This window comes from Artibeus jamaicensis, unplaced genomic scaffold (assembly GCF_021234435.1).
Source record: "Artibeus jamaicensis isolate MK-2021 breed Jamaican fruit bat unplaced genomic scaffold, CSHL_Jam_final scaffold_369, whole genome shotgun sequence".
Lineage (NCBI taxonomy): Eukaryota > Metazoa > Chordata > Mammalia > Chiroptera > Phyllostomidae > Artibeus > Artibeus jamaicensis.
The window spans coordinates 34889811-34907211 of NW_026522042.1; the positions used below are offsets into that span (position 1 = coordinate 34889811).

The 17401-nt window shown below is 44.1% G+C and overlaps 1 protein-coding gene across 4 annotated transcripts in view; it reads right to left on the reverse strand.

The window, feature by feature from the left end:
- PLEKHG4B (pleckstrin homology and RhoGEF domain containing G4B) overlaps positions 1-17401 on the reverse strand; it is an 83235-nt gene that overhangs the window by 47440 nt on the left and 18394 nt on the right. For all 4 annotated transcript variants that reach the window (XM_053657187.1, XM_053657188.1, XM_037137383.2 and 1 more), the window contains exon 2: positions 7270-7467. In XM_053657187.1, coding sequence (XP_053513162.1) covers positions 7270-7467 — 198 coding nt within the window. The remainder of the gene's footprint in view (positions 1-7269; positions 7468-17401) is intronic.

Genomic DNA, 17401 nt, shown 5'->3' on the forward strand with positions numbered 1-17401 from the left:
ATTGGGCCTTTGATCATTAAGAAATGGCCTGTCCTCTTAGTCTCTGGTGATACTCATGGTCTGAAATCTCACTTGTGGCATATCTCATTCCATTCTTTTACTTTTCATTCTTTGTATGTATTTATATTTAAAGGGTAGTTCTTATAACTAACATTTAGTTGGTCTTGCCTTTTTTCCAATATGGTAATCTCTGCCTTTTACTTGGAATGTTTAGTTCCTTTAACTACATTTAATATAATTATTGATATGGTTGGATTAAATCGATCACTTTGGCATATAATTTCTATCATCATATCTGCTCTTTGTTCCTTTGTTCTTTCTTTTATCTCCTCTTCTATTTTTTGGATTCCATTTATCTCCTCCACTGAATTTTTAGTTATATTCTGTGTTATTTTTAGTGGTTGCTCTCAAGATTACAATATGCATCTGTAATTTATCCCAGTCTTTCGTGGGTATTTTATTATTTAAAAACAATGTAAGAACCTTACATTAGTATAATCCAATTTACTCCCTCCCACCCTTCGTTCTTGTGTTGTCATATTTTACTTCTACATCACAGATCCCACAGTATTGCTTTAAGCAGTCAATAATTTTTAAGAGAAATTCACCCTTACTCATATATTAGTCTTGCTTGTGCTCTTCATTTCTTACTGTAGATCTGAGCTTCTACCTGGTACCATCTCTCTTCAGCCTGAAGACCCCCTTCCACATTTCTTGCATTGTACCTCTGCTAGTACACTTTTATTTATCTGAAGATGTCATTATTTTACCTTCATGTTTGAAAGGTATTTTCACCGGCTATGAAATTTTAGGTTGATGTTTTTCCTTTCAACATTTAAAGATATTTTCTCATTGTCTATTGAGACCCAACGCTTCTGATGAAGAGTCACTCATCATTCTTATTGCTGCCTGCTGTATGCGATGTGCCTCATTTCTGTGAGCTTTATTTTCTCCTTATGACTGGTTTTCAGCAGTTCAATCACAATGTATTGAAGTGTTTTGTTTTTGCATTTATCCTCTTCTGCATTTGATGAGCTTCCTGGCTCTAAAGGTTGCTGTTTTTCAACAAATACAAAAATTTTCCAACAATGTTTCTTTAAATACTTTTTTCCTGTCCTATTTTCTCACTCTTCCCCATCTGGGAATCCAGTCGTTGGTAAGTTTGACTGCTTGATACTCCCATAGGTTATTGAGGCTTTGCTCATTTTCTCCCTACTCTTTTTTCTTTCTGTGCTTCCCTCTGCTCAATTTCTTTTGTAATGTCTTCAAATTGATGTATCCTTTCTTGTGTCCAATCTACATTAATACCATCTATTAAGTTTCTTTAAATTGTTGATATTATATATTAGGGTACTAAGATTTCCATTTTGGTCTTTTTTTATAGTTTCCAAATGTTTCCTAAAATTCTCCATCTCTCCAATCAATTCATCCATATTTATTTACAGATTATTTATGTTTACCATAGGTTTGTAAAAGGCCTTTGCCTGATAATTCCAAACCTGAGTAGTCTGAGCCTGTTTCTATTGAAATTTTTTTCTCTTATTTATGGGTTGATAATCCAGTGCCTTTGTATGCCAGAGATTTTGTCTAAAGTAGATGATTTTTTTAAAAAACATTCTTTGTCCTCTGTTAGGCAGCTAGCATAAGGGGTTTATCAGTTTAGTGTATTTAAAAATAGGGGTAGATTGGGGTAGGTTGAGGCTTGAAATTCTAAAGGAGACTTGGAATTCAAGCTCCAGGAGTCTAATGAGATACCTCTCCATTTCCCAGATCAACCCCAGACTCCTTTGGACACCAGGGATATCTTATAAAATCTGAATTGGGTGGGGTGTGGCTCAGCTTTCTTAATTTCAACTTACCTCTGGTTTCAAATGCTTGATGGTTCACAAGTCTCCACCAACCACCACTGGACTTCAATACTGAGAGATGCTCAAACTATGATACTAAAATTTTAAGACTGTGTGACCAAGAGACCATGAGAGTTGGGGATTATGACACTTTGAAACTGTGACTATAAGATTTTTGAGATCTTCTTTTGCTTTCTGTCCCCATTTCTCAGTCTCCACTTACTCGGCAGAATTGCCTGTAAGAAAATGCTTAGGATTGGTAAAGAGGATTATCCTTCCTTGTTCCAGGCTCTCTTAGATTCTTATCTGATGAATCAGCCCTGAGGTTTCTTGAGTTCAATTGCTCTTCAGCTAAGGAAAACAGTCCTTTGCTGGCAGCTTGCTCCTCCATCCATGCTCCCTGCAAATGCAGTGACTGGCCCCGAGTATGACAGTGTTTTCTGTTCTTTGCTCATTTAGCATTTGCTCAGAAAGCATTGTGTCTTCACGGCTTAGTTCTTTGGGATCTTTGTGTATCCATAGCTCTAGGACGGCTTTAAAGGAAAGGGGAATTGTTTTATCTTGAGATTTCTTGTTTTGGTAGAGTAAAGGTCTTTCACATACTTTTCGTCCTAACTAGAAATAGGACTCAACAGTTCATCAGTAAGAAATGTTTTGCCAATTTCCTTTGTGGTTTTCCATTTGACCCTTTATTTATTTATAGGAGTATAATTTCCCAAATGTAAGGGTGTTTTGTTGTTGTTATTTATAGATTTATTTTCTTACAGTCTATAGATATCAATTCTTTGTAATTTGTTGACACTTTATGGCCAATAGTCAACTCTAGTCAATTTTGGTAGCTGTACATGTACATTTACTTTAGGAGGTAAGTTCTTGAGATACATGCATAGTCTCTTATTGTAAAATTTGACCAGAATTTTATCAAATTTTGATTAAAGTTAGAAAATGTGCCATGTGCACCCAGGAAGGATGTGTATTCTAAAATTACTGGATTTGGTACTCTGTGAATGCCATTAGTGGAAGAGAGATAATTATTCAAATGTATACCTTAATTAATAGGTGGTTTGCTTATCCTGTTTGCGTTGGAGAGAGGTGAAATCCCCTACTATGCTCATGGCTTACTCCTTGTAATTCCCTCAATTTATGCTTCAAAGATTTTCATGCTATGCTAAGTATTGACAATTTTTTATGTGTTTGCGGCTGTGACTAGTACTACTATTGAATGATCCTTTTTAGCCATAACAATGCATTTTGCCTTTTACTATATTTAACTTGTTATGAATATTGCTACATCAGTTATCTTTTGGTTATTAGAATTTTGCTGGTAGCTCTCTTCCAACCAAGATGGAGGCATAGGTAGATACACTTTGCCTCCTTGCACAACCAAAATAAGTACCACAACAAATTTAAAAATAATGCCAGAACTGACAGAAAATCAAACTGTATGGAAATCCAACAACCAAGCAGTTAAAGAAGAAACATTCATCCAGATTGATAGGATGGGGTGGAGATTAGCAGCCAGGACAAAGAGGATGGGCAGCAAGGAGGTGGCTGGAGGACCAGGCGGGAGAGGTGGCCGTTGGTGGCCCCACATTTGCTTGTGGGTAAACCAGGAGGAACAACTGCAGAGTGAGACAGAGAAACCCAGGACTCCAGTGTGGGAAAAGAAAGCCTAAAAACCTCTGGATGTAAAAACCTGTGGGGGTTATGCTGGCGGGATAAACTCCCAGCCTCACGGGGTAGTTCACTGGAGAGATCCACAGAGTCCTAGAACATATGCAAACCCACCCACCAGGAATCAACACCGGAAGGGCCCAATTTGCTTGTGGGTAGTGGAGGAAGTGCCTGAAAGCCCACAGAGAGCCCAGCAAGTGGCACTGTTCCCTCTCTAACCCCTCCCCCACACACAGCACCACAGTGCAGCAATGTGGGTTGTCCTGCTCTGGCTAATAGCTAACACTCTGCCCCTTACAATGTAAGGTGTGCCAAGACAAAGAAATATGGCCCAGATGAATGAACAGATCAAAACTCCAGAAAAACAACTAAGCGATGAAGAGATAGCCAATCTATCAGATGCAGAGCTCAAAACACTGGTAATCAGGATGCTCACAGAAATGGTTGAGTATAGTCTCAAAATAGAGGAAAAAGTGGAGGCTATGCAAAGTGAAATAAAGAAAAATATGCAAATATAATCAAAGACACTGAAATAGAGAACAGACAGACAGTAGCCAGAGGGGAGAGGGGAGGGAATTTCAGGGGAAAAGGTGAAGGATTTACAGGAACTAGTATAAAGGACACATGGACAACAACTAAGGGGGGTGGAAATGGGAGGGAGGTGGGGAGCACTGAGGGGTGGGCTGGGATGGGAGTAAAACACAGAAAACTGTACTTGAACAACAATTAAATTAAAAAATTAAAAAAAAGAAAAATATACAGAAAACCAACAGTGATGGGAAGGAAACCAGGAATCAAATCAGCAATTTGGCACAGAAGGAAGAAATAAACATTCAACCAAAACAGAATAAAGAAACAAGAATTCAAAAAAATGAGGAGAAGCTTAGGAACCTCGGGGGCAACTTTAAACATTACCATATCTGAATCATAGGGATGCCTGAAGGAGAAGAGGAAGAGCAAGAAATTGAAAACTTACTTGAACAAATAATGAAGGAGAACTTCCCCAATCTGGCAAAGGAAATAGACTTCCAGGAAGTCCAGGAAGCCCAGAGAGACCCAAAGAAGTTGAACCCAAAAAAGCACACACCAAGGCACATCATAATTACATTACCCAAGATTAAAGATAAGGAGAGAATCTTAAAAGCAGCAAAAGAAAAGGAGACAGTTAGCTGCAAAAAAGTTCCCATAAGACTATCAGCTGATTTCTCCAAAGAAACCTTGCAGGCAAGAAAGGGCTGGAAAGAAGTATTCTAAGTCAGAAAGCCAAGGACCTACATCCAAGACTGCTCTATGCAGCAAAGCTATCATTTAAAATGAAAGGGCAGATAAAATGCTTCCCAGATAAGGTCAAGTAAAGGAGATCATCATCACCAAGGCCTTATTATATGAAATGTTAAAGGGACTTAGATAAGTCCCTTTCCTTAGATAAGAAAAAGATGATGATCAAAAATATGAACAGTAAAATGATAATAAACTCACAACTATCAACAACTGAACCTTACAAGAAAACAAAAATGAATTAAGCAAACAACTAAGAACAGGAAGAGAATCACAGAAATGGAGATCATATGGAGGATTATCAGCAGGAAGGTTGAGGGAGGAGATTGGGGGAAAAGGTACAGGAAATAGGAAGCATAAGTGGTAGGTACAAAATAGACAGGGGGAGATTAAGAATAGTATAGGAAACGGAGAAGTCAAAGAACTTACATGTACTACCCATGGACATGAACTAAGTGGGGAATATGTTGATGGGAGGCGGGGTGCAGGGCAGAGACAAATAAAGTAGAGAAAAAAGTGGGACAATTGTAATAGTGTAATCAATAAAATATACTTAAAAATAAAACAGGAATAAACAAAATCTAAAAAAATTAAATTTTGCTGGTATACCATTTTTAATAACTTTATTTTTAACCTATTATGTAAGTTGTGCCTTTTATTTTCCACATCCTTGTTGTATTTACTCCCTTTTTTGACTTCTACTTGATTTCATTTTCTTTATTCTAATCTCTTCCTCCTACTTTTCCCCTTACTAGAGACATTCTATTTTTATGTATTTCTGATAACTCTTCTTTAAATGTCTCCAGACATTTTCTGATCCAAACTGTGATGAAACAAAATTACAAGTGAGTCAATGAGTGATTTTAAGCATTTCCTCTGTCTACAGAGGAATGACAGAATGGTGGTCATTGAAATATTAGCCTAATACAACTTATCTTAAATTTAATGTCATTAATAATGATTTCCAAGGCATATACTTTGACAAACATGAGTAAAGGAATAAAAACTGCATTAAATTTATATTAACTAAAATATGTTTATATTCAGTTATTAGAATAAGTTCATTTTCTATGTCATAAAGATGATCAAATTTTACGTTCTACATTAAAAAGTAAAAAGCAACAGCAATAGAAATACAAAATAGTAAAGTTGTCTTTAAATTTCATTTTGTGCTTATTAAATGCCTGTAAATATGCATCCTTGTTAAAGAGTAATATTCATATGGCTTTTTTAGAAAATAGGCAGTTCTGTAAGGGAGAAGGAAATATATGGTTGAAGTGGAAGGAAAAAGAAACTTAGGAGGAAAAAGGCAAAACATTAGGTCAGAATAACTTTTCAAGGCATGGCTTTGAAAGGGGACAGGCGTTCTCAGATCTGACGTCAACCAGATCGGTTCTCCGTGCTGAGGCACCTTTCTCCACTCCTGCTCTGTGTCAATGTGCACGAGGTTTGAACCACCGAAGGAAACATCCTCCGAGCAGACTACTTCAAACAAAGGGTCAAATCCAGGATACCCTTGGTTATTTCTCTGCCATGGTCCTTCTTCTAGCTAAAAGATATTCAAAGAGTTTAATAAATTGAAATAGCCCAAGGTATTTTTTTAAAGCCCTAATTCAATACACATGGAGTAACAAAAGGTATTGATAAATAAAATCTGTCTCTTTAAGATTCAGCCATAATTTTTCCAGCAACTCACTACAATATACCCACTACTTGGCTGTCACTAGTTTTAGCACTGCCTCAAAAATAACCTACAATAAAAACATCCCTAGAAATAAACGGAACACATGAGAAGTTTATTAAGCAGATTTTATTTGTATGTATTGGAATTGCTCCAGTAAGCTGGCCCTGAGATGATTACTCAAGAGCGAGGCTTCCTTCCTTCATTAAAAGGCCGTAGTGAAAGTTTGCTGGGGGAACGAGAGTGCATGTCTGCAGGCAGAGCGGTCTCTATGCTCCCTGGCAGGCCTGAGAAGCCTGGTCTCTGGGACACGTAGTCTTATCTCACCCATCATGTGGGACAAGAAAAAGGAGGGGCCAGACGCTAGAAAGAGGGAGACAAGCTGGTACTGATGGATCCATCAGATAGAGAGGAATGGGAAGTTTTCTCTATTTATGTGTTTAAACTTGATGAAAACTTGGGTGAGATTACAATACAGTTTTGTTTTTCATTATCTCACAGCTTTCTTATAGAAAGAAAACAACAAATGTTTACTTGAATTATGATGGTTTTTATTACTGGTTTATTTTCAAATGTTCTCCCTTGCCTCTAATGGCCTATTTCCCTGGTTCTAAAATTCTACTTCCTCAGCTTAAATATTGAATATTTCCAGGTACCAGGTATCTTTGCCTGTCTCTTCCCCTAGGTAAAGAACAGTTAAGGCGTTCCCTGCAGGGAAGTCCTCAAATGGGCTGTCCCCTGAAATTCACAGTCTCACACAGGCTGTGTCCCCTGAGGATGGGTACTCACACAGGCTTCCTGCTGCAGGTGCTGTAGGGCCCTCTTGGCCGGGATGAGGAAGTCAGTGAGGCAGCGCAGCCCATCCCCTCCGTGGAGCCTCTCAGCCACACTGAACACCTGCCAGAGCACGGTGGCCGCCGTGGCCTCAAACGGTGGGTAGAGGTCAGAGAGGGTGTTCTGGATGTAGGTGTCAAGGGATTCCAGATCCTGAAATGGAACAGAGCACCCGGACAGTTAAGATACTGATAAAGACATATATGTGGACACTTTCTAAGGCTGGCACCTAAGGATCCTAAATTATATTTGTGAAAGAGGAAAGGTATACAGGAGTCCTCAGCATACAGCGAAGTTCCAACTGGGGAGTACCTGCTGGTCCTTCACATTGTCACACAGCAGCAGCACACTGAGGGTGCCTCAGGGAGACGGGGGACCTCTGTCTGCTAGGGGACCTCAACAACACTTTGGAAGTGAGGGTTGTCACTGTTACCGCACGTTTAGATCTGGCAGAAGTTCCAACCCATCAAATTCTGAAATATACACCTCCAATGCTACATTTTAGGATCTTCCGTGGAGCATGTGAAATTTCTCAGGGGGCCTTCCCCTTCCTTGGCTCCCCCTCCCTGGCACTCCTGGGTCTGCGCATGGAATGGCGGGGGCGGGGCGGGGTGGGGGCGGGGAGAACAGAGTTGGTCCAACCCCATTTTATGCTCATAAATAAGTTTATCCAATAGTGATGGAAAGAAAACTGGGACTCAAATCAATGGAGTGAACCAGAAGAAAGAAAAAAATGACCAAACAGAAAAGGATGAAGAAATAAGAATTCAAAAAAAATGAGGAGAGGCTTAGGAACCCACAGGACATCTTTAAGCGTTCCAACATCCAAATTATAGGGGTACCAGAAGGGAAAGAGGAATGGCAACAAGTGGAAAACTTATCTGAACAAATAATAAAGGAGAACTTCCCCAATCTGGCAAAGGAAATAGACTTCCAGGAAATCCAGGAAGCTCAGAGAGTCCCAAAGAAGTTGGACCCAAGAAGGAACATACCAAGGCACATCAGAATTACATTATCCAAGATTAAAATGAAGGCGAGAATCCTAGAAGCAGCAAGAGATAAGGGGACAGTCACCTAGAAAGGAGTTCCCATCAGACTGTTAGCTGATTTCTCAAAAGAGATCTTACAGGCAAGAAAGGGCTGGAAAGAGGTATTCCAAGTCACGAAATCCAAAGACCTACATTCAAGATTGCTCTATCCAGCAAAGCTTTCATTTAGAATGGAAGGACAGATAAAGTACTTCTCAGATAAGGTCAAATTCAAGGAGTTCATCATCACCAAGCCCTTATTATATGAAATGTTAAAGGGACTTATCTAAGAGAAAGAAGATAAAAAATATGAACAGTGAAAGGACAGCAAACTCACAGTTATTAACAACCACACCTAAAACAAAAGCAATCTAAGAGGACAGCTAGATCAGGAGCAGAACCATAGAAATGGAGATCACATGGAGGGTTAGCAACAGGGGAGTGGGAGGAAGAGAAGGGGGGAGAAGGTATAGAGAATAAGTAGCATAGATGGTAGGGAGAAAATAGACAGGGGGCAGGGCAAGAACAGTATGGGAAATATAGAATCTAAAGAACTTGCGACACATGGACATAAACTAAAGGGGGGGAATGGTGGAGGAGGGGCTGTGCAGGTTAGAGGGGAATGAAGGGGGGAAATGGGACAATTGTAATGGAATAATCAATAAAATATATTTAAAAAAAGAACTAAGTTCATCCACAGCAAATACATTTTAATTGTATTGATGTTTTAAAATTTAAATAGAAACCATTCTAAAAAGTCACAGAATTGTGCTCTTTCCGTCATTTTGAAAACAGTATCACTGGTATTTGATCTCCCTTAACATGTTTGGTGTAACATGCTTTTATATAAAGATGGAATGCTTTTATTTTTTTAAGAAATGGTTTAATGCTATTTTTAGATATAACATTTCCTGAGGAAATGCCACAATGTTCATTTGTTTGGAAAATAAGCAAAAGGCTACAAATAACGGTTAAAAGCCAAAGAGGTTAAACTGCCAAGTAGATTTTTAAAGGGACAAATGTTACATCTGAGACTCCTCTGACCAGCTAATCATAGAGACAATTTCCTAAGAAAACTGACCACACAGCAGTGAAATCTCTGGGCCTGAGGTGGAGGGAGGCTGTCTGTACTCTGAGGGGCCAGGCCAGAGACCCGGCAGGTGTGTGCCACAGCGTCACATGCAGCTTCCAGAAAGCACGTGATTTAAGGCAGACCTGAGCCAGCTCAGCTCCCGCCTCCACATCACCATGGAGGCACTAGAGCTGACACCCTCTGGAGCATCCATGCCCCACATGAGTCTTGCCTTGCCTGGTCCTCCCCTGTCAATGTGAATTATCTAAATACTGATTTTGTCCAGAAAATGCCAATGTGGTGTGATTTCCAAAAACTCAAATCACACCCGAGTTGGAAGCAAACATCCAGTCCATGAGAATAAACAGAGCTGGTTCTGAGTGAGGGGTAGGAATCGCCCTCCAGGAGTTGTGCAGCTCCTTATAGAAGTCTGAAGCAAATGCCCCTGGGATGAAAGATATGGTTAGGAAGGAGGTGCAATGTGGTTCTGGGAGACACGTCTTTAATGACCTACATTGGAGGAACTGAAATGCAAACTTCGGACCCTCTCAGGGAGAGAGGTCTTTCTGTTGCTCAGATGACCTAATCCAGACCCATTCCTCCTCCTGACACTCAGGGAAGGTCCTGACTTCCCATGTCCAGCTGTTAAATGGGTCTCCTGGCCTCTACCTCACTGATTCATCTTCTGAAAACTGCCCAACATGGAAGAAGAGGAATCGATGCTCGCTGAGATCCTAGAGACAGCCCTGGTCACTCGCAGGGCAGCCAGAGCCTCCCTGGCTCCTTCTTTGTTGTCTGAATTCACTTGTGACTGAGTTAGGCCCCCGCACTGAGCCCGAGTGTGCTCCCCCACTGCCTCCAACTCCCTGTGCACGCCATCCCCATGAAGAGCCTGGTTCTGGCAAGAGCCACCCAAGGGAATCTGTCTGCTGGCCAAGAGGCCATTTCCCCAGTCAAGTAAGTTGAGGAAGCCTTGGGTAAGCCAAAATGAAACAACTTCTCCACTTCTTTTTTAAAAATTTAAAAAAAAATTCAGTTACAGTTGACATACAATATTATATTAGTTTCAGGTGTGCAATAGTGGATACACATTTATATTACCTATGAAATGATCCATCACCCAATAAATGTAGTACCCATCTGACACCAATATAGTTATTACAATATTATTGATTATATTCCTTATCCTGTACTTCACATCCCTGTGACTGTATTTTTAATCCTTATCTGAATACATGTTTGTTGATTTTAGAGAGGCAGAGAGAAGAGATCAATGTGAGAGAGAAGCATCGATCAGTTGCCTCCTGTATGCACCCTGACCAGGAATCGAACCTGCAACCTAGGTATGTGCCCTGACCAGGAATCAAACCTGGAACGTTTTTTCGGTGTATGGAACAATGCTCCAACCAAATGAGCAACCCGGTCAGGGCCTATGACTGTTTTTATAACTGGTAATTTGTGCTTCTTAATCCCGTCCCCTTTTTCGCCAGACCCCCAAATCCCCTCCCATCTGGCAACCATCAGAATGTTCTCTGCATCTGTAAGTTTCTTTCTATTTTGCTTGTCGTTTATTAGGTCCCACATATAAGTGAGATCACATGGTATCTGTCTGACTTATTTTATAGCATAATACCCTCTAGGTCCATCTATGTTGTCACAAATGGCAAGATTTCATTCTTTTTTATGGCTGAGTAATATTCCATTGTGTATATGAACCGCATCTTCTTTATCTAACTGTCTATTGATGGGCACTTAGGTTGCTTCCATATTTTGACTGTTGTAACTATGCAGCAATGAACACAGGGGTGCATATATCTTTTCAAATGAATGTTTGGGGTTTCTTCAGATATATATCCAGAAGTGGAATTGCTGGGTCATGTTCTATTTTCAGGTTTTTGAGGACTCTCCATACTGTTTTCTATGGTGGCTACATCAATTTGCAATCCCACCAACAGTGCACAAGGGTTCCCATTTCTCCACATCCTTGGCAGTGCTTCTTGTTTCTTGATTTCTTGATGACAGCCATTCTGACAGGTGTGAGGGGACATCTCATCATGGTCTTCTCCAGCCTCATATGCTAAGGTGCCCTAACTGACAAGAGGGCCATGACTGAACTTCCTGACCATCACCCACCTCACTGGGTGCTTCACCATGAAGGAGAAAGAGATACCGGGTTGTGCTCGGGGCCACTGCTGCAGGAGCTCCCCAGTCATTTTATGGATGGTGATTGTTCTTGGTCGTGGGAAGAGAGGTTCTAATAAACAAGCCAGGTTATGTGACCGGCCAGGCAGTTATGTGACTGGCCAGGCTAGGGCTACCCCAGGCTGGAGCACTGTGTGCCTGTGCCCAGCACAGGACAACCATCCCTACTTGGCACAACTCAGCTTGTCAGGACACGTGAATTATGGGCCCAGGGCAGGGGCGGCGGACAGAGACACAGGAGAGGCAGAAACTCTTCAATTACACCAAAATCAAGTTAGTGATTAACCTGAGTATACTCCAGGCATTTTAAGAAAACAGGGCAATATACAGTATATTTTAGAGTGATTTCCATAATAAATGCTTAAAAAAGAGAACATTGTCTTGGTATCTTTAGGGGTCAAGTTCAGTCATCTGGAATATGTACTCTGTAAAGCATTTTCTTCCCTCATGTTTGCCAGGCGAAGTTTGCTTCCCCCATGTTTACACGTGCACACACACTGTTGTGTGCAAAGGCTGGTGAGTGTGTGAGGGTGAGTGGGTGTCAGTGTGTGTAGGGGGCTGGTGTGTGGGGGACAATGAGTGTTTGCGAAGGCCAGTGTATTTGTGTGTGTGAGAGCCTGCTAGTATGGGAAGGCCAAGTGTGCATTCACAGGCTGGGTGTGCTCAGGGCCTGTGTTTGTGCACAAGGTGTGTGTGCATGGGTAGAGAAGTGGTGAGCCAAGAGGAATACATGTTGACAAATTCTTAAAATTGTTTCCAGGCCTTTGGGTACAGAGGAAATGACGGCGGTAGACGGAGGGTTGGGGTGAATATTGTGTGAGCGCTTCTAACCATTTCAGCCTGGCCTCTGTTCGATGTAAGTCATCTGTTCACCAAACCTCATACACCATCAAAACATCCAAAAGTAAGAGGAGACAGACAAATGTCGGTGACTTTGTTGACAGTAAATCACTCATTTCTTTTCCTTATATACCTCAGGATTTCCGTTTCAACCAAACCCACACACATGGAGATGGGCTGACTCCAAAATGCAGAACCTTGCCTGTTTACTTGATCATAAATCTGACTGTGGCTTCCAATAGGATTATGTGCCACACGCGTTAGTTGAATGGCAGGCACGGTACTTGCATAAAAGCTCTTAATCACCATCTTGCTGGACTGTGAATTCGGCGTGCTGCTTTTTGGCCAACTGCAGGACTGCCTTTGCATTTTTACAACTGAAAATTCAGGTCTGCAAAGCCATTTTAAAGCTTCACTCTTCAACAAAGGATTTATTTTCCCTATTAACTTTAGGTAAAATTTTATTGAAATGAGGATGATTTTTCAAGTCGAGATCTTTGTTCCTCATCATATCCCCGCTCCCAAGGAATAAGCTTCTCCTGGCACTGGGCCCTCAAAAGATGACCATCTCAATGTGACACTCCGGGTCTCACATCGGCCAGAGATGGGAAAGGAGAGGCTGGGGGTTAGGGGGTCTATTTCAGGAGCCCCTGAAACAGGAGCACCCTCTCCAGGGCCTGGTGGGCTGAAGGGACGTGGCTGAGGCTGTCCCAGCAACAAATGTCTATCAATGTTTGAGTTTTAATTTAAGCACAACATCCCTGCGGGCAAGTGAAGGTGCAAGTCCAGGATGCAGCCCAGGGCTTAGGGAGTGGCTGTCCGCAGGCTGGGCCTAGACATCAGGGCACCTGCTAAGAAGGTCTTCAGTGGCTTACTGAGGGGGTCACCCTGCCCCCCTAAGATAACAGACTGCTAAATAGCAAGGTCCCCACACAAACGGGGCTCCCAGACCCCCTCCCCACCCTCCTAGCACAGCCACCTTGGGGACATCTTCCCTGTGGCCACCCCACAACCAAAGGAACCTGCTGCCCAATCTCATGGGTGATTCCTTGACGTTTGTGTCCCTGTGCCCAAAGATAGTGGGGTGTGTGTAGGACAGGACCACAGGACACTGAGGACAAGGTCTTGGGTGGGGAGAGGAGAGGACTGAGAAGCGGTGGTGGTGAAAGTTGGCACAGTCCTCTCCACCCCCCCCAATCAGCCAGGCAGGGGGGCTGCTCTGGGACCCAGTCACAGTGTCTCATTCTGAAAATCCAGTGGGCTGACACTGGGATATAAAGAGCAGACAGAATGTGGGGCTGAGGGTGACAGAATGTGGCCTGGGGGCATCACCCCGGAGGCAAGGCGTGGCTGGGTGGACGAGGGTGGGGGTGGTGGTCACAAGGGCCCCTCATCTGGTCTGGGAGCCTGGCTCTCCTGCAGTCCCAGCACCAGCCCCACTGATGAGAGGCTGCAGCCCAGGGTGGAGCCATCTTGAGTGGGGAGTGTGGTGGTGTCTGTCACCCGGGCACTTCCACCCCAGAAGGTAGAACAGCCTTTTAATTCACCGTTGGGCCTTTGCCTCTAGCCAGGATTTAAAAACAAAAACTAGGATGTACCCTGGAGCGTCCTGCAAGGCCCCCAAGCAGGGCCTGGGTCAAGAGGGGCCCTGCTCTGCCCCACTTTCCATCAATAGCCGCTTTCTCAACTATGCGTCGAGGGAGCTGCGTGTGAAACCCACACTCCCCAGGGGCTTGCTCTGGGCAGCCAACCTCGTTAGAGCCGCTCAGGTGCTATTAACAGGGGCCTCTTCCCTGAAAGGGCCCAGTGACGGCACCCAGCGCCCCCCCCACCCAGGGTCCCGCCCAGGCTGCCGATGGCCATCACTGGTTTCCTGTGTGCACAGACCCAGGAACCAGCTTCGAATCCAAGAACCCTGTCTAAAAAGCCTGGTCCCCTCACCTGGGCTGGTGTGTCAGCCTGTCTACCTACACCGAGTCGTCCTACATCCAACCTGTTCGTACCCAGTCTGTTTACATCAGGCCTGTCTATACCAGTCTGTCTATACCCGGCCTACCTGTACCTGCCCTGTTTTCCACTCACAGGCTGCTGTGTATTTGGGATTCCTGACCCTCACAGCTGGGGAGGCTGAGATGTTCCTAAGAGGTGAAGATTCTTTTGGCCCAAAGCTGGTGCCCAGAGGGAAAGTGAAGGAAGGAGGTGTGTTGGGGCCTCTTTAGGTTTGCACTCTACACCCTTGGTAGAGCTGGGTGATCAATGAAAGCAATGCACACCCCTAATTCTGCTGATGTAGATTTGGAAATCCTCAGGCCCTGGTGAGAAGCTTCACCTGACAAATATTTTTCCCAACGTGTTTTCTACTTAAATTGGCACAGGAAGCCTAGCAGAGATGTGAGACGCCAGCATCTAGGGGCAGGGGGCACCTCTGGGGAATCCTCTGTCAATGAGACCTTCTCTCTCCTGATCCCACAGCCTCCTTTTAAACCCCTCAGTTGTAACTGAGCCTGGGATGGCCATGGCTGCTGAAAGAGCCCTGCTTGACCCCTCCTACCCCAATGCTTGTACTCCCTACAGCCCCAAAACACATACGCCTAGTTCATCTAGGCCTGATGTCATAGCCCCACCTGGACCACTGAACCAGGACCTGCAGGTGGCCCAGGTGAGCCACTAAGCCTTGTGGTGATGTCTCATGTTGGTGACAACACCACCGTGATCTGGCCAGATCCCCTCTTCCCACACCAGAGCACATCTGGCAGCTTAAAGCCTCAGGAGACTCCATGGCTGGTCTAGTTCCCTTCTTCTGAGCCCCTGCCCAGGGTGACCTGGCCCTCCACTAACTCACAGTGTAAGGGGCAGAGGACTCTGAAGAACTGACCATGGACCAGATAGCGAGGCCAGACCAGGGCAGGTGGGCAGGTGGGCATGTGGAGCACGGACTGAGCAGATCCAAGCCAGTTTCCCATAGACACAGGGTACAGGTGTGAGCAAGGTCTCACTGGGTGGGCAGATGAGGGAAGGAGCCCTCCAGGGGTCCCTTCTCCTTTTGCCCACCCATCCCCGGAGATGGCCAGGAGCTGTCCTGGCTCTCTGGATGAACCTGCCATAGAGGAGAGAATGAGGCCAGGTCTAAATGGGGGTGAGCAACCCAGAGCAGAGAGCCCAGGCCAGGCAGGGTGTCTATGGGGTCAGGTTCCCAGGAAAGAGCCAAGGTTCTTAGAGAGTCAACAGTGAGGGAGTGCTGTCCACTGGCCCCCAGAGCTGACCATGGGCACTTATGAACTCCCCATCAGGGCTGGCACCCTCCTCCAGCACTGAGAGGCAGGTGAGGGCTAGAGCTGGCTTTGCAGCTACTAAGCACTGAATGAGCCCATTACCTTGAACTCCTGCAGCCCGAGAGACATTGGTCTGCAACAGTACATCCCAGTGGGCAGGACTCAGAAAGCTGAACATTCCAGCTTGCTGGCGGGTATGGCGCCGTGTGCAATGCCTGGGTCTCCCTGCATGGGTGTGTGCACACACATGCACACATAAATGCATGAGAACTGAGTCCTGTACCTTCTCCCTGCACACATGCATGCAGACATGCATGCACACACACAGAGACAGTCTCTGGAATGTGTGCACACCCACACACAGGCACACACATTACACACACTCAGGAGTGCAGAGAAACTCCCCCCACTCCTGTCTGTGCACCCCTGGGCCCAACCTCTTGTTTCTGCAGCCTCGCTTCTCACCTGGGTCTGTTCTCAGCCCCCGTCTGGCAACAGCAGGAGCATCAGGAGCTCTGTAAGTTTGGAGCTTACAGACCAGTTATGAGAGAAAAACTAATTTAAAACTTATTTGTAAAGCTTCATTACACTGGATACTAAATACTGCTTGCAGAATTTTATTTCAAATTAAAAATATTGAAATAAATATGCAAGTATTTAAACACAACACCATGTATTTAGGTCTAAGGAGTTTTTTTAAATCTCAAAAAGAAAATCTGTCTAAGGACTGGGATTTGCACCTGAATAAGACAGGGAGCTGGACATGGGGCTGCCTGTGTTGCCCTTCAGTAACTGGAAACAGTTAAGGCCATTCCCAGTTTTTTCATACTCAGACAAGGACCCTTACATTTACAGCAGCTGAAAGGCAAAAGCTAAGTAAGCCTCCCTTGAAGCTCTAACTGCCCACTGCATCCCTTTTTCTCTTTTCCTAATACTTTCAGGTTAGGGTCCTATATAAGTACCTGCCACCCAAGACTTCCCGCCTGAACTGGACCTTCAATGCAATTTGTCAGTGAGTGATGGTGATGTTGCTAAGGTTGCCAGCTTGCTTAGCAGACATGAAGATCTCTAAACACCTTGAGGGTTTCAAGATGCATGAATAATTCTCAAAAAGGCAGTTGCTTCCAGGAAAATTCTGGCTACTCTGAGCAGGTGTCCCCTACATCTGGACCTGCCCCACTGGTGACGCCAGCCGCTTCCTGGGACCCTTCCTGGGTGGAGGCAGCAGCATCTGCTGCCTGTGGACTGGGTCTTCTCACCCTGACCAGGGCTCCCCAAGCATGACACATGGGCGATTGTAGCTCACCTCATACCTTCCACAAACACTCTGAGCCTTCCTAAGCCAGGTAAGGGCTTCCTTCTCAAGTTCCAAATTGCTTACTTGATACTTAGCTGTCATCTTGTTGTATGTCTCCAAAATCAGGCTCTGCTTTTAGGAATCAAGTTAAACCAAGAAGTGTCTACAAGATCTTATGAAGAGAGAGGCAGGGAAATGTTTGCCCAAATGTTTACCACAAGAAAGTCCTGGCTCCGAAAGAGCTTCACTGCATGGAAGAGACTCCTCTGAGGGACAGGAAATGCTGGATTCCACTGAGGTACTGATCTGGCACGAGGAAGAGCAAACACTCTGGTGGGCCGTGATGTTCACAGAACCCCTGCCCACTGGCATCAGG